Source organism: Pogona vitticeps, chromosome 6 (genome assembly GCF_051106095.1).
Source record: "Pogona vitticeps strain Pit_001003342236 chromosome 6, PviZW2.1, whole genome shotgun sequence".
NCBI lineage: Eukaryota > Metazoa > Chordata > Lepidosauria > Squamata > Agamidae > Pogona > Pogona vitticeps.
In genome coordinates, this window is record NC_135788.1 from 15,587,375 (window position 1) to 15,607,737 (window position 20,363).

At 38.0% G+C, this 20,363-nt stretch overlaps 1 protein-coding gene across 5 annotated transcripts in view; it reads right to left on the reverse strand.

Moving 5' to 3' along the window:
• Positions 1–20,363, reverse strand: part of CCDC7 (coiled-coil domain containing 7) — a 119,190-nt gene that overhangs the window by 87,354 nt on the left and 11,473 nt on the right. For 4 of the 5 annotated variants that reach the window (XR_013537752.1, XM_078378545.1, XM_078378546.1 and 1 more), the window contains exons 8-17: positions 19,108–19,172; positions 14,086–14,160; positions 12,344–12,419; positions 11,704–11,734; positions 10,237–10,326; positions 7,897–7,994; positions 5,510–5,576; positions 3,895–3,960; positions 2,741–3,142; positions 594–664 (exon numbers count right to left, since the gene is read on the reverse strand). Coding sequence is in view for 4 of the 5 variants with exons in the window: in XM_078378545.1 (XP_078234671.1) it covers positions 594–664; positions 2,741–3,142; positions 3,895–3,960; positions 5,510–5,576; positions 7,897–7,994; positions 10,237–10,326; positions 11,704–11,734; positions 12,344–12,419; positions 14,086–14,160; positions 19,108–19,172 (1,041 nt within the window). In the remaining variant the exon portion in view is untranslated. Of the gene's footprint in view, positions 1–593; positions 665–2,740; positions 3,143–3,894; positions 3,961–5,509; positions 5,577–7,896; positions 7,995–10,236; positions 10,327–11,703; positions 11,735–12,343; positions 12,420–14,085; positions 14,161–19,107; positions 19,173–20,363 lie in introns of those variants that run through there. The other variant, XM_078378547.1, reaches the window with a different exon arrangement.

Sequence of the window (20,363 nt, forward strand, 5' to 3'; positions counted from 1 at the left end):
GGGACAGTTATTATTGATTTTAATGTATTTTAAATTTCTATTGTTTTTTAACTGCTTTGTATGCCACCTTATGTCCCAATTCTGAGAGAAAGCAGGCATATGATTACAACAAACAGACAAATTGTTAATATTCACCTTCTGTCTACCAGTCTACAACATAATACAGTATTTCATTTTACTGTGCAATAATCTTCATATTCTTCAAAAGAGGAATACGGTCATAAGAAAACAAAAGAAGCTGAAGAGATCATTATAGTATATAGGTGTAATTTAAATCTTGTTCAAGTGAACAGAATGTTTTTTTATTCAGGCCATAAACAGCAAAATACCTATATGGGATAATTTGGGGGGACTTTACATACTGGACAAGTGTGTGAATAGCTAATATTTCAGTACAAGATGAAAATGTAACTGCTCACTAGAATAGCAAACAATAACTATAGATATGCTTTGTAATGTTTACTACACATTTTCACTGTGTAGCATAAAACAATCACGAATGCCTATTCACATGCAAATTCTTATACTGTACGTACTTTTACTATCACACTTTGAAATTTCACGTATTTCTACCCTTTAATTATTGAACTTACCCTTTTATTATTGAACGTCCTCTCTTAATTTCTGCAGTCTCCTTAGATTTTGCCGCACCTTTAGAATCAACCTTGAAGAAAAATATAGTCAATTTTAGATCTGTAAACCAACTAAACGGAGAACTTTGCTTACATTTTTTTCACATAAAAAAAACTTCGGTAGAGAAATCCCAGCAGGAAAATTAATCTCTCCTATATACAGTATCTCAAAAGATCTCTTTTTAAAAAGACAATGTCGTGCATCTTTCTTAAATGGAAGAGACTGAAGTTTGTCTGGATACAAATCCCAGTAAACTGCCCATTCCTCTGGTACCACCCAAGCAGCAGAACAAGAGTAGTGACAAGTGCTCTGTATAAAAGACCCCTGCATTTCCTTTGAAGAATCTACAGTCTTAAATAATTGTCTCTCTTTCAGTAAGAAAAGGATATGTGCATTTACTATGATGGTTTATTCTTGACAGCGTACAAAGGGTCATCAGACTTTACTCCTAATGCCGTTTTACAACTTCTACTTTCCCAGATGATATCCCTCTCCATTTCAAAACATGCCCAAGTTTATATGGCCAATTGTAAGAAAGCAAGACTAAATTGACAAGAAATAGGGTAAGAAATACTTTTTTGTGCAATGTCTTTTACCTTTTCATTATATATTTCATGAATGGAAACAAAATAATGATAAAAGAGAAATAGACACTAAATGAAGATAAGACTGCGCATAAAGAGTTTCTGTATGTCAGCAAGCAGCAACCTTCATTGTAGTAATAACATTTCATTCATGGTTGGTACAGGAAAGTCTCCAAGCTATATTATAATTTAAAAAGCAAAGTTGTAAATTGGGTAGAACATGTGTTCCTTCTTTTTATGGAGCAAACATATTGTGCAATGCTTTCCTCACAAATGTTGCCTCTGCTGAAATGTAACTATCTTAAAACATTTTGTAAATAAGCTTGCAGGAGATTAAATGAAAGATTGCATAAATTGGGGCATCATTTTAAAGTGTAGCTACTGTTTCCAAAGGAGTAGTAACTATGTTAATCAGTTACAGCAAAAACAACAAAGTGGCGATTGAAATACAGTACTAAAACATCTATTATAGCATACATTTTTGTGGATTATGAACAAACGTTCAGACATATTAGAGCTGATTTATCATTCCAGAGCTGATTTATGCAAGGAAGCAAGGAAGCAAGGAAGCAAGCAAGCAAGGAAGGAAGGAAGGAAGCAAGGAAGGAAGCAGGGAAGCAAAGAAGGAAGGAAGGAAGGATTCCTTTAGCAAGTCAAAGTATCCTTTTCATATAATTATTCCTTTACAGATATGTACAGTAACTGGCAAGCACTGCAGAACAAAAAGGGAGCGCTACTAGAAATAATTGGTCCAGCACCATAACTTCAGACTCAGAGGACTCCAAGCAGAGTAGACAAAGTACCAAAAATGATAGGAAATATTTTGAAAATAATAGATTGCTCACTGCGGTTTATCAAGTAGTCATGTGCACATTCACACTTATGATTGTCTCTGAGGTCCATTGTGGAAAGGTCTCCTTTTCACAGTAGAGGGAGAATGCTAACCATTTCAATCATGTAAAATTCTGGGTGGTGATGAAACTGTTGATTACCAAGAGATCCAAAATGGATCATAACCCCATTTTATCTTGTGGGGATAACTAAGAGTGTGATCCGACAGCAATACAGGATCATGTCGGAAAGGGCCCCTTTCCTTGGAGTGATCTCCCTTAAAGCAACTCTTCAGCGCACACAGGAATTGTTCCAGCCCAGCTCCAAAATAGAACAGTCCTGCTGCTGGACCAAAAAAGTTCCAGATTGGGCATGGAGCAAGGTTGGGCTGGTTCACAGTTTCTTGTACACCAAAAAACAGCTCAAACCAGACCATGCCATAAGCAGTTCAAAACGCAAGCTATATGACCATCTGACTGCACCCTAAGTACCTCAGATAGGCCCTTTGGGATAATCTGTGGAATAGCTTAAATGGATTCTTTCTCTGGGAGGCCTACATTTTGTGTGCACCCAGTTATATGCCTACCCATACTCACTGAAGATAAAGGACTAGGATGTCAGAATAAATATGGAAATGTTGTTTCATTCAAAAATAATCTATATTTTAGAAATAAAAATAAGCCATTGCTTACTGTCTCTGATTTTCCCTCTGTCTTGACTTTCATTTTCTTCGATTCTTCCTTTTTGTCACGTGATGTGATTTCTGACTGAGAAACCTGTTTTGGAAGTTCTTTCTCTTGAGCACCACTCAATTTTTTCTTCTGTTTGACATCTTTTAATTCAGGTGCTGTGGAAAGGTCCTGGGCTTCACCTGCTTTTCCTGTATCTCTTTGCAATTTATGTCCTGCTCTGTCAAGTCCACTAGCAGACAACTGTTTTAAATCTGTTCGGTCTTCTCCTCTTCCTTTAGATTTCATCTTTTTGCCTTTCTTTGGAATATCTTTATCATCTTCTACAACTGTTGTATAAGGGAACTGCCAGTCTGGAATAGTTGGAGGAATTTCAGCAAGTTGACTCTTCGCCATCTCAGCCTCCTATTATTTTTTAAAAAAATTAATATAGCATTTAAATATAGAATTTAAATATAGAATGTAGCATTTAAATATAGAATGACAGAATGATAAATGTAGAATTATCATTTTATAATGTGAAGCACACCGTCTATATATGTACAGTAACATTTCTGCTGGCTGGATAACTCAATGAGTTAGGCATCTGATGTGGAACCTGAGGTTGGGAGTTCAATTCCTCACTATTCAGCTCAGGAGAAGAGCTAACCTGTGAAGCCATGGGCAAGCTACACAATACCAAGACACTCTTAGAAGAAAGGAATGGATGAGGGGATCACAAATAGGCTATATGCCCTCATCTTGTGCTCACTGAGGGCCTGTTCGGAGTTTTAACAGGCAAAAGTCCAATAAACCAGTCCAATATCAGAAGTCCAGAAGATGCAAAGCAAATACCAAATGCCACAGCCAAAACACAAACCATAGTCAGAAGTCAGAGTTCAAAGCCAAGGATCCAGAAAACAAGGTCCAAGATAAGCAGGAGCATGGATGCGAGCCAGGGTGTTGACTTGTTGCTTCCACAAGCTTGTAAGCCTCTGGATGCAGATTTTATAGCAACAGCAGTCATCTAAACACCTCATCCTGCTAAAACTCAGGGCTGGTTGAACCATTCAGTAAGTTGAACCTTCTAGTAATCATATAATTTAAGCTAAGTATGCAAATTTATTTCATTAACATATTTTTACAATACTCGAATAGATCAAGCAGTGCTGTAATACCTCTAATGCCTTCTTTAGTTTCTCTTCAAGCATTTTCTTCTCATTTTCAAGTGACTGGATATTTGCCTATAATATCAAAAATTGAGGTATTTAAATTTTTTAAGTAATATTACTTCAAATGTATTTTATATTGAAACTGTGAAGTTCATGACATACTCTCTGTGAATATATCCCTATCAAATAACAGAAATGTGTAATTTTCCAAGTAGAGATGGGCATAAACTGCTGATTTGGCAGTTCGGCCTGGTTCATTAACAGCGGCAACAGGTGTTCAGTGGTTCGATACTCAGCCCCCTCCAGCAGATGCCCCTTCAGAAGCAGTGTCCCAGCTTCCATTCCCCACCTCCTCCAGGAGCTGCTTCTGAGTGGGTGCCCACTGGACGGGGTGGGGTGCTGAACTGCCTAACACTTGTTGCAGGGGTAAACGAACTGGCACAAACCGCTGCAGTTCAAGCTCATCTCTAGCTTCAAGCTTTCCCATTATGTCCTAGAGGATGTGTTCCAACTGGAACTGATTCATAATTAATTAATGGGTAAAGGACAGGCACCAAGGCCTTGAGCAAATGTTGGTCTCATGTGTCCCCGACAGCATTTTTACAAGCCAACTTTGCCCCAAGCCCTTGTATTCTAAAATATTTTAATTGGATAAAAAGGGCCAACTCCTGTTTCTGGAGGCCTTCAGAAGTACAGTAGTGGTTTTCAGTACAGGGCCTCTTGGGTCCACCAAGATCTCTCTATCCTGAAAAGTCCCCAAAGTCATACTTGTCTGGACCCAGTGTACCCCATGGGGGAGGTTGAGATGGGGCATATTTTGGCTCTAAAGTCCTTTGAGATCATTTATTACTGCCTTAGAAGACAAGGCTCCTTCACTTCTGAAACTATCGACTGATTACAGGTACCAGCAGAAATAAACATATATCCTCAGTCTTGGCACATCTTCATTGGCTCCCTGTTAGTTTCTGTGCTCAGTTTAAGGTGCTGGTTATATAAAGCCCTTAACAGTTTAGGACCTTAATATTTGGCAAAATGTATCTCCCACAAAATAGCTACCCATCCCACCCCTCACAGTTCTTGATGTTAAGAATTATAACACCCAAGGAGGCCAAAAAAAAAAAAACCCAACACTAGGAACCAAGCTTTCCCAGTCGTGACTCCTTCCCACTAGCATAGGTTTCTTGCAGAGGTTTGCCAGGCACTGGTTGAATTCCTAGGCATGTCCCTGATTGCAAACCAAGACTTGCATGACTTTCTTTACAAAAGTTTAAATCAACAAAGTGATTCTGGCCTATGAGTCTTCAAAGTCCTTAAATTTCCAGGTAATGGCCTTCAATACATAAGGGGTATTCCTAAATGGGAGCTTCTCCATTGCAGTTATTTTTAGCTGACACCGAACAAAACAGTAAACAACACGTACTTAATCCCATCTTCTTTTTTTGTTGTTACAAATTTTAAGAAAGAGCTAGGTTAGTTAAAACCAGACTTATTTTTAAAAGTCCAGTTCCTTCTGATCCATTCCTTTTTTAGGATATGTATCATATTAAAATTTAAAGATTTCTAGCAACTGAAAGTAAGAGAGTTTCAGAGAGCTTTAACTTGTCACAAAACTACTCGTTACCTGAGCTTTAGCTAAATCTTCCTTCATCTTGTGATGTTCTTTTTGTCTTCCGGCAAAAGGTTGCACCCTATAATTAGAAATGTATGACAAATTAACTGTCTATGAGGTTGGAAAAGTATTTGACACATTTGTATTACCAGGGCAGCAAGAAAGACCTGCAACACTGGTGAGACATATGTTTATGGTGAGCTGATCTGTTCAGTACGCAATACTGACAATTCCTTATGCTTCAGCTTCTTAACTTTCAAAGCCTCTTTTCCGGTGAGTAATCCTCGACTCTTAGTGAAGTGCTTCTTCAGTCTGCAGGGAGATGTAGCTGCCATATTTAAGGTACTGGGGCAGGCATGGTTTGGAAATCTCGAGTACAGTAGCCTATTCTCAGCTGCCTGCTTTGCCAATTTCGGAGAATTCTTCTAAAGAAAATTCCTAAGCCATGACTTACAAAGGCCAAGTCCCTGCTGCGTAAATCCCCTGCAAATCAAGCAGGATTGGTTGAGGTAGGCTTTGAACCTTTGTGGGAACACCCCAGTGGATTTTGAGTCCACTACTCAGCCACCATGACTCTCCCATTTGTATGATACACAGAGAACACAGGAAAGAACATCTTGGCAATCTCAGACTCAGGCTGCAACTATACCGGCAAGTCAAGTTAGAGTAATTCAGCTTTGCTGTAGCTTGCTTTGCAGCCTATTTTATGGATTGTTTCCAAGCCAGTGTCTGCGCTGGCCTCTAAATCAAATGCAGTTTGATTTGTGCCACAGCCCATACACACCCTTACTTTGAGCCTGCTCTCTGAGGTTCCCTGGCTCTTCTTTTATCACTGCAAAACCAATGGTTATTTAAAGTTTGCACAGTGCTAGGGAAAAGAAAGTTTTCCAAAGTTCTCAATAACATGCATACACGTATACACACACCGTGGAAACAGAGTACTCCGTTGTAGCTAATCCAAGTTGTTTATATTTCAAACTGATTTTTATATGTTTGTGTGTGTTTTGTTTCTGCAAAGGTGATCTAACACTAAACTAGTATATTAATGCAGCGATGAGATCTAGTGCAAAATTCAGTAATTTGTTTAAAAAACAAATATTTAGGGGCACTTAGGGAGAAAGCTTGTAGGGGTGGGTATTCTCACTGTCCAAAACATCACACCCAGCTTAGTTTGTCACCAGAATACCGTCACGTCCTCATCCCTTTGGAGAATGAAACAACTGATCACACAGGGGAAACTCCATTTAAATCATTCTGGCTTGAAAACAGTAGAAGTCCCAAGCAGCAGAGGGGAAAAAAGCCACAGCAGAAGTTTAAAATTGGATTAATTCAAATTAGCCTTTGTGTCTTGCAATCATTAATTTTAAAAAAGCTCATCATCCGATGTACTCCTGCAGCAAACTCTGTAGTATTTGATCATGTCGTTGCAGCCACAGTAGTCAGCCCTTGGTAGACACCATTTCTCCTAACCAGCCATGTTAAAACACAGGTTCTCAAACAGAACACACCTCACATATCAATTCATGAAAATGTACTTGATGGGATATTATCTTGCCTCTATGTTCACAGAAACATAATGACTTCATCAGGAGATAGGCATGAAAATATGAAAACCAGAGAAAGGAAGGAAAACTATTTCAGAAAAGTAACAAACTGCAAACTGGACAATGCAGCACATTTCCACAGTAAAGACAGACAGAGAGAAAAACCTTTCTCCCCTCAACCCTAAGCTTCTGGACGTTGAAGTAGGCAACATAAGGACAAAGCATCCTATATAAGTAAACAAATGGAGGCAAACAGCACTGAGAAGAATAAAAAGTAGAGAGGGAGGGAAGTGTAGAAAATAATAAAACCCAAGCCCCTTCTATGCATTAAACAACCCAGAACTGAGGGAGCGTATGAGCACTGTAATTCAAGGCATAGTAGGCATGAAACTGGGGTAAACAGTAGTCACTCTCACCATCAAGACACATGGTACACCTTGCACGCAAGAGATGATATGGGCAAAATATCTGCAAACCTAGGGGGGTTTCTTGTTTTAATAAAGAAAAAGGAATCAATGGCCGAGACAGTAGGAGAAACCAAAATACAGGTCTCAAAACCGAAGACCTAAAATATTTTAATTTACCTTACTGTTTTCTCACTCGGCGGAACAGAAAAAATAAAATCAAGTGTCATTTTTAAAAAGTAAGCAACTTTCAAACTTAAGACCAACATATATATGTACGCATAGAAGCATGAAGATCTATGCCACTATAATTAACAATGAACCTCTTTTACCATTTCCATTCCAAAAAAAACTGAACAACCACTTCTGATTTTTTTTTCTGAATAATAAGTATGTTTATATTAAGTTAACCAGATTGTTACTGATTAATATTCTTACACTTTGGTCTTACTTTTCTGCAGGTGCAGAGGATGGTTTCTCTTCACCTTTCGCTTTCTCCACTTTCTGCAGGATTTTTTTCCTTGCATCTGGTCCTACCTTTTCTGGGAGCTAAAGATATAGAATAAAAGACAATTTGTGTAAGCCTTTCCCCAAGATAGATAAAAGCAGCAGGAAAGATGTCACATGGCTGTTAACTAGGACAAGGTGATAAATTTTGGAGTTCCAATTGCCACTACATACTCAAACATATTGTTTAGTACTCACATATTTCATAAAATGTGATATTGAAATCACCAGAAAAAATGAATTTATTACTATGTCTTGTACCTATTAGCTGCAAAAATGGTAAGTCAGGAAAGAGCAAAAACCTTTCATTCTCTACTCAAACAATTGCTTTACTGTGCTTTGCATATACTCCTTCCCAAATATAAAACTGCACAAAAGCAACAGACATTATCAAATAGGATTTAAAGAAACATATGAACTCAAATACAACACATCAAATAGGCAAGAAATAGCAATCCATGATTGTCCATGATTAACAGTAAACACTTAAAAACAAACAAAACATTCCTCTGCTTATTTAAATAGACTGAATAAATTAGAATAAACGTTCTTTCTAATCCCAATGCCCTGACACCCACAACATAGTTTTCACAGTATGTGATCTCAAAGTGTTCTAGAAGTTAACCAGGTCTGAAGTTCACTGAAATCACAGTACATGTCCAATCCATGCTCTGAGTTTTCACCTCTAGGTGAACCTCTAAGTCAGCAATGGCAAACCTATGGCACGCATGCCATAGCTGGCACGCAGAGCCTTTTCTGCGGGCATGCAAGCCATAAGTCACCAGATCGCTACTCCCCCCTCCACAGTCAAACCTCAGGAGGCATCTGCATGTGCGGTGCTGGCGCTTCAACAGGAGGGCCAGGATCCGGAACAGCTGGCGCCAGCAGCAGATCTGGAATGGGGTCTCAAGTCACCTATGTGCCTGGGATTCCCCCTTCCACTGCCATTTCCAGTTCCACCGCTGCCACTTCCGGGTCCAGGGCAGCTGCCACCGCTGTGGCCCACTGCCCGCTCTTCCCCCCCCCAAAGTTTGGGCACTCGGGCCTAAAAAGGTTAATCGCCACTGCTCTAGGTTTTCTATTTCTTATCTCATTTGCATCACCATTCTTCTTTGCCTCTGTAATTTTATTTCAGACATCCTTGTGTGATTCTTGGTATTTGATATCATCTTTATTCTTTTGTTTTCCTCTCTCTTCCGGTAACTCTAATATTTTTCTGTTATTCATTTCTTTATTTCCAGGTACTTTTCTACTTTGAAGCATATAAATACCTCAATCAGTTTAGATTAAATAGCATTTATAGCTGCACTATTTCAGTATGCAATCTTATTGATGCTTTGTGAGCCTATATCTCATAAACAATATTTGCAATTACAATACATTATTCAGTTGTTCAATTTCTATCTTTTTCCATTTTTCACTTTTTTGCATTTTCTTTAATATTGTAAAAACTACAGTGAGTACAGGATTATGATCTGAATTTATGCCAACTCTAAGACATGTTTTCAACAACACTGTTGGATTAACCCAGGGGTGGGCAATTAATTTATATAAGGGGGCCACATGAAAAATCTGAACTGTATTCGGGGGCCGAACCAACTTTACTTAAAAATAAATTAAAACAGTGATGTTATGATTGTGTTTTTTTTAACTTGTTAATCTTCACAAATGCTAAAGAGTTTTTTGTGGTATGTTAAAGATAAGCAACTAATCAACTTTAGACAAAAAGCTATAAATGGTTTTGATGTTCAAAACTGTCCGCAGGCCAGACAGGAGTGGCTCGTGGGCCATATGTGGCCCTCAGGCCGCACTTTGCCAAGGTCTGGATTAACCTCTCCTGAAAAAAGACAAAAGCTGTTCCCACAGCTATAAATACTCAACTATCTAACGAACAGCAACAGAGCATGGACGAGCTTCTACTCCAGTCCTCTGAAGATGCCGGCCACAGAGACTGGCAAAACATCTGGAAGAACAACCGTCAGAACACGGCCAAAGAACCCAAAAAACCCACAACAACCATCAATGAAGATATAATTTCTTCTTTTCCTCACAATATTCCTTTTAGTGCCATCTGGTGGGGATTTCTATGTATTCAGTGGTAATCTGAATGTGGCTAAAATTTCTAACAGTTGGACTAGTGTCTCTCGTTATAACTACAACTCTATTATATTTCATAACACTGCTATGTATTGTTATGAATAATATTATAGTAAAAATAGTATGCTGACTATGTGTGTTGGGTTTTACTCCCTAGCAAATGTGTTTGTAATTGAAACCTTAATACCTCTGAACCTTTCATCTTCTGAAGTTCATCCTCCATTATTTCTTTTTCTTCTGCTAGCTTTCGAAATTCTTGCTGAATCTTCTGTAATTTCTAGATAAATAGAAAAGGGAAATTGAGAAGCAAATGATTATTTTACAAAGTAGGGAATATGTTTAAAAAACTGGAAATTAAATATGTTTTTAAATGTGAAATAATTTTTAACATTGATACACACAATCATTGCTCAGAAGTAATATATTTCACTTAACAACATTTACATTTAGCATGTTTTTTAAGGGTAAGTACACTGGAAACATTGTTACTTTGAAAAAGTATTATAATGACTGCTCATGTTGTTAACAATTTTAGTGTCATGAATAATATTTATTCCTAACTGAATGGCCTTAAGTCCATTGGCGATTTACTGAAAACTAATCAATTAGTTTCTTCGGTTTTAAGAATTCTATTTAGCTGCTTTACATTTAATTACAAACTTCTACATCAAACAAAAAAGTATGGATTTCTGTCATTCAAAAATAGTATATTTTTGTTGCAAAAATACGCTACAACTCTCAAATAAACAAAAGGCAGAACTTACTCAGCATCCTTATTATTATGATATGTTTAAAATGTTTTGGAATCAGGAGCCAAGAATGTATAAAGATTCACCTGAGTCAGCTTTAGAAAAGAAAAAAAGGGGAGGATGCCATAGAGATGGCTTGAGTCCCATACAATATGGAGAAAGCTGAGGAAGCCAGATTATGAGGCACACATCCCCAACTATAGATCCCTCTATTGACCAGAATGTTACATTTTTAAGGGCTTTGACTCCTTTGAATCATAAAGAGAAGGGATTAATTCAGATTGATATTCTGATGCTTCTGACAATAAATTAAGAGAGAGATTTATTGAGATGACAGTATTTTTTCCTATCCTAACACTGCCACCAAAGGAACATATTCACTAGAAAGGAGAGCAAAGTCATAAATCGATTACAATTTTCTCAACCAAGGTTTAGAGTTAAGACATAGTAGGAGATACAGTACTCTGTGAGTATATCTTAGCACTCAACCCAATTTTCTTGTATACCACCATGAGAGAAAACTAATTATACCTCCAGAGTGTTGCACTCAGGCTTACAGCTAGATATAACTCTTACTCTTTATCTAGCCACAAATCTCAATAATCAGCACTATGGGCTAATTGTATTATAACACTGATCTGCTAAGGCAGCGGTCTAGGGCTATTCATTTAGTCACAAAGCTCCATAAAGGGGATTATTTAGTTTCCTTTGTTACAATTCTTCAATGGCACACAAACATGATTTAGTGGATTCTAGAGGTGTATCTGAATGAGCAAACCTGTCTTTTTTTAATACAGTAGACAATGGCACTATTTTTTTCTATATGACAGCATCTTGCAGTTGTAAAGAGTAGTGAAGTGACTACTCTTACCAGTCACAGAATCTAAAAACTGTAACATACTTACACCTTCCAGCACATCCTGTTCATTTGCAACTCTGAAAACGATAAAGACACTGAATGTATTTAACTTGTTATAAAACCTCTAGCCAATTTCTAGCTAAGATGCCTAGATGCAAGGGCTGCATTCCTGTAATGTAAAATTACATCATGTTAAATCTATGAGGTTATCAGCTTCAGCCATAATTTGGTAATTAAATGTTTTCTATACCCTGCCTCCTGAAAAGATTCCCAGGCTCCCTTAAAATCCTCTTGGTCCTGGAAAAGTCTTTGGGGAATGTAGACAGAAACTTACAAAAGTCTGAAAATTGGCGTTACTAAGAGATCCTGCAGCAACAGATTTTCAGACATTTAAGACCCTCCTATTTCTGTTGTTTCAAAAGGCACCAGGATCCTAAGGGAGTTTAGGAGCCTTTGAAAGGGGGAATAAGAAACATTTAATTGCTAAAATATTGTTGTGGCTGGTGAGATCATTAGACTTATGCTAAGAAACCTCTGAGGGCATACAAAACTGGCTTATATAACATTCTAGAAGAACTTTAATTTATTTAGTTACTTTGAATCAGTTTTCTATCATGACTATTCTATTTCATTTGTAATGAAAAGACTATCTCTTTTTTGGGGCAAAATTACATACACATTATTACCTGTGTAATTTATTTGTTTGCCTTTCAAAGACTTTCATTATTTCTATCATGCGGTTGTTCATTGTTTCAATTGTTTCTGAGTAAAAAGATAAAATACATTGTTAGTACTTTGTTTGTAGCCTGTAGCTGAACAGCCTTGGATGCTTCAAGTTGAAAGAAAATCACATACAGTAGTACCTAGACTTGCGAATGTCCCGACTTGCAAATGATTTGAGTTATGGATGACTTCGTTCGCAAAAAATTGCTTTGACCTGCGAACAGAGCCTCGACCTACGAATGCCCTTTTTTGACCTAAGTTCATCTTAGGTCAAAAGAAGAAAAATTTTAAAAATTCGCCGCCCCCCAGTGGTAGAGTACGGATTAACTGGCTTTGCATTAATTCCTATGGGAACTAATGCCTCTACCTACGAACAGCACCTCGACCTACAAATGGAAAACAGCAGATACGGTTTAAATGGTTTTCAATGCATTCCAATGAGAAAGTTTGACTCTACTTACAAACTTTTTGATGTACAAACTTAATTCCAATATGGATTAAGTTCGTAAGTCAAGGTACCACTGTACTTATATGTAGCTAATTAATACACACAAATCTTCTAACTGTAACAATCAAGGTACCAGTCCTCTGTAGGCACAATTTCTGACAACCAGAGCAACTAACAACTGCTCAGAGCAGAGCTTCAATAAATCATATTGAAGCTTTGCTCCCCAACTATTGGGGAAAATGTACAGACTACTTCCATATCAGTCCATTATGAAAAGTCCATGCATATCACTCATTTATCTGTCCCCAAATTCTTTTATCTAATCAACAAAAATGCACATTTTACTCATTTTTGTTACAGAGGAAATATTTCTCTGTTCACCTACTTTAATACTTACTGAAGTATTGTAATATGTTGGTTATGTTTACTAGAGGTATGTGTAGTCTTATAGTTTACAATAATAGTTCAGCACAGTACTACTGGGAATTATATAATTACATATAACTCCTATTAAATGCCCTCGCTTTTTTAACCCAAAAATAAGAAATCAATATTTAACTCATAAAAGAGAACACATTTTTATTTAGTAATTAGGTAACATTTACATACCAGTGCTGTCATATTATGCATCGCAGTTTAACTCTGGGCTCAGAACGCTTGGATATTAGAAGTCCCTGTTGCATCTGAACACTGTTGCAATTGGTTTGTTCAGTATCAACTGACATCAGTTACATAAGGCTCGTGATTGAAGGAAGCTAAGTTTCCTGACTGTAGGAAGCCATCTAAGCCTCGTGATTGCAGGAAGCCAGTTTGCAGAGGCAAGGTCTGGGCCATTTTGTTATTTCCTCAGCTTACCTCCATGTAAGAAATGACCCTCAATTTTTAGTCTAACGATTTTACAAAAAACTAGCATCTTATACACAGAAAAATACATAGAATAGAATTCAATTAAAAATTATCTCTGTATGTGCTGCAATTTGAGTTAGGTGTAGATGCCCTTTATTGGCTGATTATGTCACATCTATCCATATTATGTTTGTTTCAATTATTCCGTTTTTATCACAGTTATTTATTCTTTATTGGTACTCCACTTGTTATGAATGGAGTTATACATTCCGAAGTTTAATTCAGTCAAACACTGAAATTCCAATGATTTTGATGAGACAAAATTTACTATGACTCAAAACTGGCTAGTGTTGGTTGTGATATACTCTACTATTTCAATCATCATTTTTTTACAAGTTTTGAATATCTTACGTGGTTGTCCTGCATCGTCCTGGAAAACCTGCACCATGTTCATCACATCTTCAGTTGCATGTTTCATAGCAAGCTCTGAAACAGAATTTGTATAACTGCTAAGTGGAAACTATATTTTAAAACTCTTCTAATGCATACACTTAATACACTGATTTAAATGGACCCTTCTGTAAGGTTGCAACTAGAGATGGGCATGAATTAAAAAATCAAGCAGCACATACATTCAAAAATCACTAATTCACTTATTTATATTAATTCGAATCAATGCCCCCAAAGAATGGTAATCAATGAATTTTTAGTGATTTTGTATTCATCGATTCATTTGACTATAAAACAGTCCCCCCAGGCACCTAGAAATACCATAATTGCAGAGAAGCTTCTACTGACTCTCCTCTACAATCCCTCCAAGTTTGGTGAAGATTGGGTTTGCCAAGCCAGCTGCTAAAAGGCGCTTTCCTAAAAGGACCCACTCTATGGGTGTATAACTTGGATGTCTGAAACCTGATTTCCACCAAACTTGGAGGGATTATAGAGAAGAGTCAGTAGAAGCTTCTCTGTAACGTTTGTGTTCCTAGGTGTCGGGGGGGGGACTTTCCTAGGGACCCTACTTGTGAGTGTACAAAGTAGATATCTGAAACCCAAACTTCACCAAACTTGGAGGCCTTTTAGAGGAGTCAGGGAAATCTTCCTTGAGAATGTGGTGTCTCTGGGTACGGTGAGGGGCAGTTTATAGGATTCTAAAGCAAAAAAATGAATTGGTGAATCAATTTGTCAGAAAAAAATTATAAATTTGTCATTCATGACTTGTCAACCTTGATGAATCACACATCAAAATGAATCACCATTTTTCTGATTCATGCCTGTCTCTAGTTGCAACCATATTGACAAATAAAGTAGGAAATGCTTTGGGATTTGGATAGTAGACTTGCATTATTTTCTGTTGACCTCATGATGTAGAAGTCAACGCAAGAACTATCTTTGCAGTACTTCAAAGAGTCTTTACAAGTGTGTCTTGTGTCTCCAAACATGTGCGAGTTCATACATATGCTCTGAGTGCATATTTGGTAACATGGGGCAACTAGGCAATCAAAGAAAAAAAGGAAACAGCAGAGAGAGAGAAGAAGAGGAGGAGGAGGAGGAGGAGGAGGAGGAGGAGGAGGAGGAGGAGGAGGAGGAGGAAGTTTTAAGATCACTCTGCTCTAACTGTGCTTCCTGCAGCTCTGGGCAGCCACAGCAGAACAGAGCTCCCTTATGAAGCTGGAAAAAACACTGAAATGAAAACTTCCTCCCTGTCTCTCTGCCAATTCCTTGTTTTCCCCCTACTCCTCAGTCACCTATTTTGACAACTGCTAAGACAGCAAGACTTTAATAGAAAAATGAAAATGAAAGAAACAGAACAAGAAAAGGGAAGCAAACAGACCCAGGCACCAGGTCTGGGGAGTATTGGATACAAATAGTTAACAAGCTGAAAATAAGGCTGATTTTCTCCCCTCTCTCTGCTGACCCCTTTTTGTGGTTGGCTGAAGTGAATTAACCCTAGGGAATCTGACTTTCTGAGTGCAGCTTAACAGAGGATATATTTGCATTCTCCTCCTGTGTAGTCACACCAAAGTCAAGATGCAACTCAATAATATAAGGAGAAATATAATTTAAAAAATCGGCTTACAGATGTTCAATTACTTAAAGCAGAATCTTCCACACATTATCTTCCATATAAATGAACCCTCACCATCCAGATAACAACCAATAAACAGAGAGGAAAAGCAGACTGTGATTAATCTTTCAGTTTCAGGAAATGGTTTGATGTGCAGATTGCTCAAATAGCAGCACCAATACATCAGCTAAGCAGTTAATCCCACCTCCCTTCCAGTTTCCTAGTTCTTGATTATTACATACATGTGTCACGTTCCTGCCTGCCCCTTGGTTGTTCCACCAAGCAAAGGGCACAAGCTACGTGTCGTGTTGCTGCCACCAGTTGATTACATCAACATTATGTATTATTAATAATAGAGGTCCAGACAATGTGTCATTTTAACTAGAATCAAACAGAAGTTGTTTATTAATACAGGTGATGAAGGTACAATAAATGTCTTTAACTCTGAACCAAATATCGCATTTCATCCACCCTCAACCGCCAACTCTATATCCACCCCAAACTTCCAAACTCTCCCACTCTCAAACCCTACAACTCCAATCTAATCTCTGCCGAGAATCTTATATCTTGTGACTCCACCTATCCAGCACTCTCATTGGTCCATGCAGATAGCATATGAATATTCTTGACCTAGGCAGACACCACATGGGATACTGGTAACAAATTCAAAAAAATGTCCTGCTTCATCAGTTTAATTTTTCTTAGATTAATGCGGAAGGCACAGATGCAAAGCTAGAAAAATTAGGGGAATATGAACCTGTCTACATCTCATGGCTTTGTCTGCTCTTGGGTACTTATTTGTATTTGTTGCCATCTTTTTCCAGAAAACATATTAGGCCTTTGAACTCAATTAAATGCAAATAATATATGTAATAATTACTGATTGTCCTATACAAAAATGGAGCAAGGAAGTACAGTAAGTTACCTTTTTATAAAGCATGCTATTTTTGAATAGTTTAGAAATCTTGCTGGAACAATGTAAGCTCCTATGTGGGGACATGAAAGTAGCCTCCCTGAAGAAAATGAGAACTGTGGATACAATGGAACACCACCAGAGAGAGCAGTGTTGCTGCCCATGGAACCCACAAACCTGTTCACAATCCTAATTTATTGGGGGGGTCATTCTTGGTCCCCTGCCCTGTTGGCCCCCCTTTCCAGTCTGGAAGCACCATTTGATTTCTTCTGACATTAATAAAGCAGAAATAAAAGCTACTGTGTGAAATTTGTCCTCAGTGTGATCTCTTCCCTGGACACCATTTCTTCAAATCCATGCCTCCAATAGGCAACTTACCTATCTCACTTAAGGCCCTGTTCCCAGTGCAGCACTTGCAGCTGGGGAGACGCGCAAAACTATCATCATATTGATGGGCATCACCACAGAAGGAAAAGTCTTCCCAAGAACATCATCAACTGCTATGAGACTCTACTACAGTGGACCCTTGACTTACAGACGGCTTGACTTACAGACTTTTTGAGTTACAGACTTCTCTGGCCGCAAAATTTAGATTTGACTTGCAGACTGAGATTTGACTTACAGACTAGAAAAAAACCAAAATGGAACAAAAACGGCCTGTTACGGGATTAATCGGTTTTCAATGCACTGTAGCTCAATGGAGACTTGACCTACAGACTTTTTGACCTGCAGCCACCGTTCCAATACGGATTAATTCTGTAAGTCAAGGGTCCGCCTTACTGCCTGGACTGTATTTTCCCTGCCTTCCCTGAACCTTTCTTGACTTAAGAAAAAAAGAAACAAAATATCCCCCTCTAGTGGTTGAAGGAGGAATAGCAGCTTCCCATTAATTTCTATGGACGGAAAAGAGCAGATACGGATCAAATGGTTTTCAGTGCATTCCTATGGGAAATGCAGATTTGACCTGAGAACTTTTTGACTTGAGAACTGCCTTCCAATACGGATTAAGTTCTCAAGTCAAGACCCCACTGTACTGTCTTTGTGCTTAGCAAGCCAATAGAAACAAGGATGGCCTAGCCAGAGGAGGGACTAGAGGACGTAGCCTTCACAGGAGCAGTCTTTAATCTGGTCTGGGTGTTGATCATATAAAAGCTCCACAGCGCTTCGCATGCATGCAGTCATTGTTGCAGCTTTACTATCCAGCCATCTCTCTTCTATATTAAAACAGGGACTCTGATGAGGGGCAGGGCATTGTTGAGATCATCTCTCAGTGATTACAAACTGATTGGGCAGGAATGGAAATTGTGGGCAGAATCCAGTTTGGAAGAAATGAGGCTTGCATACCTATAGGCTTAGTTGATTGATCCTTTTAAGTGATCTTGGTATGACTGCTGTCAGAGAGTTTTCAGGTAGACTACACTTGCATTTACAGTATATGATAGAGGTTGTCATTGTGACCAAATACCCCGGTGACATTGATAGTCCTGCCATCCTATGATCAAGCAATTGGATTTGGTAGTTCATCATCTAGCAGTTAAGTCATCCAGTGCCATGACGCGTAATACAATGTTGCACCAAACCTACTGATTGTAACCAATGATGTCCCAGCCAATTGTTTTCCATCAACTATGATATACAGTGGTGCCTCGCTTAGTGAGGTTAATCCGTTCCGGATTAACCCTCGCTCAGCGAATCCATCGTTAAGTGAAACAAAAAAGTCCATAGGAACGTATTAAAACTGATTTAATACGTTCCTATGGACTTAAAACTCACCGTTCTGCAAGTTTTGCGGTGGCCATTTTGGATGCCTCGTTAGCGAGGCAAAACAGCGGTCGCCATTTTGTTTTAGCAGCGGCCATTTTGGAACCGCCGATCAGCTGTTCACTATGCTTTGATCGCGTCCGCGCGATCATCGCATAGCGAAAAAAGCCCATAGGGGCCATCGCTGAGCGAACGCTCCAGCGATGGCCCGGGACCCATCGTTGTGCGGATTCATCGCATAGCGAAGCATTCGCTATGCGAGGCACCACTGTACTGTAATTTGTTTCCTCTCTGACTGCACAGTTTCAACCAAGCATTTCGCTTGGGCTGCAAATATTGATTCCTTGACCATGATTTTATTTGCTTAGTTTCATTTTGAAAACAAAGTTACAGAACCAAAAATTGTACAGAAAATATTGCATGCTGCTAATTATGAAATCAAATAATGCAGCTATTTTTGAGAAGTATATAGTTACAAATACTTCAGGAATAAAGCCCAATTTCCAAAGGAGAAATTGTCAATAGTTTCTAAGTCCTTATTTCTACCAGCCCTGCTTCCTTTAGCCACAAATGTCTCATCCAACATATTTCACTATCCAAAATTTTTATTTCTCTCTGCTCCATCTTCATGCACATTCCTTTAATAACATTATCTTTTGCTACCTACAACTCCATATTAAATGATACTCCTCACCTTCAATAATATTTCTTGGATCTTTTTGAGCAGGTGCTACTGGGGTTATTGGTCTTTTCTTCTCCCTATCAAAATGGACAGTATTGAAATGTTACAGTAATTTTCCAAAGATAATGCCAATTCACTACACTCTAAAAGAAGACTCCTAACTTTATCTTATATCTTACATTGAATTAAAAATCCATTATAATAATTAGGATGCCCTACATAAGAAATCATAGCTTAATCTTTACTGTTCTTAAAAGAGATAGAAAAGAAACACTTGTCACAAAACCAAACAATAAATTGGCATGAGAATGTTTAGTGTGCTTCACTGATTTGGTTTCCTAAAAACTGCCTATAACACTTTGAAGTTTCACAGATGTTAAAACTGGAAAGAATTATTTTAAGTAATGTGCTTACAGTTTTTCTTAAAAAACTGTAGGATATTTTCTTAAAACTGTAGGATATTTGGATGTTACAAGAACTCTGAAGTAATTTTATGTTATGGAACTAGAAGCCAAGTAGAAATGACACATTTGTAGAATAAATAAGGTTTGGGGTGGCCTGGAATTACTGCAACAAAGAAAATAATTACAGTTAGATAACCAGATGAATTTTGAAACATTTGTCAATGATTGCTAGGCTTCATTCTGGGATTAACCCTTTATTGGGTAATGTCAGCTATGATGAACCATATGCTCTATGCTTTGCCTAGGAGGTCTATAAAACTTTATAGGTCTCCTGGGAAAGTGAAGTGGCCTGTCTAGGGGTCTGACACCTGCTCCAATGTATTGGCCATTGCTCACAAAGATCAGACAAACTTTGGTCATCAGAAAACAATACCATACTTTGTTCTTATTAGCAGTTATTGGGTAAGTGTGATGGGCAGACATAGGTCCTGTACAATGTCTACTTAATTAAGGAGAAAAAGGTGTAATGCTTAAGAACCTCAGACATTTCATGAATGTGAATATTCTAGATAACAAATATAAAAAGGTTAGATGTTGGCTGGCATTCTGTTGGTGATTTATACAAGTGAAATCATGTAAATTGCAGTGATGGATTGTTGCTAATTAACAGGGTCCCAATTGCATTCCTGATCATATGTCTATCATGTAACAAGTTATATAACCTGCACTTCTTTAATTTCACTTATTCTTGCATAAATACCTAACAGGATTCCAGCTATTGTGCTTTTTCTATACATTTTTGCTGTAAAGTTAAACTTTTTAAAAATAAAATCTGTATTTTATTGTTATGACCCTATTTTGCAA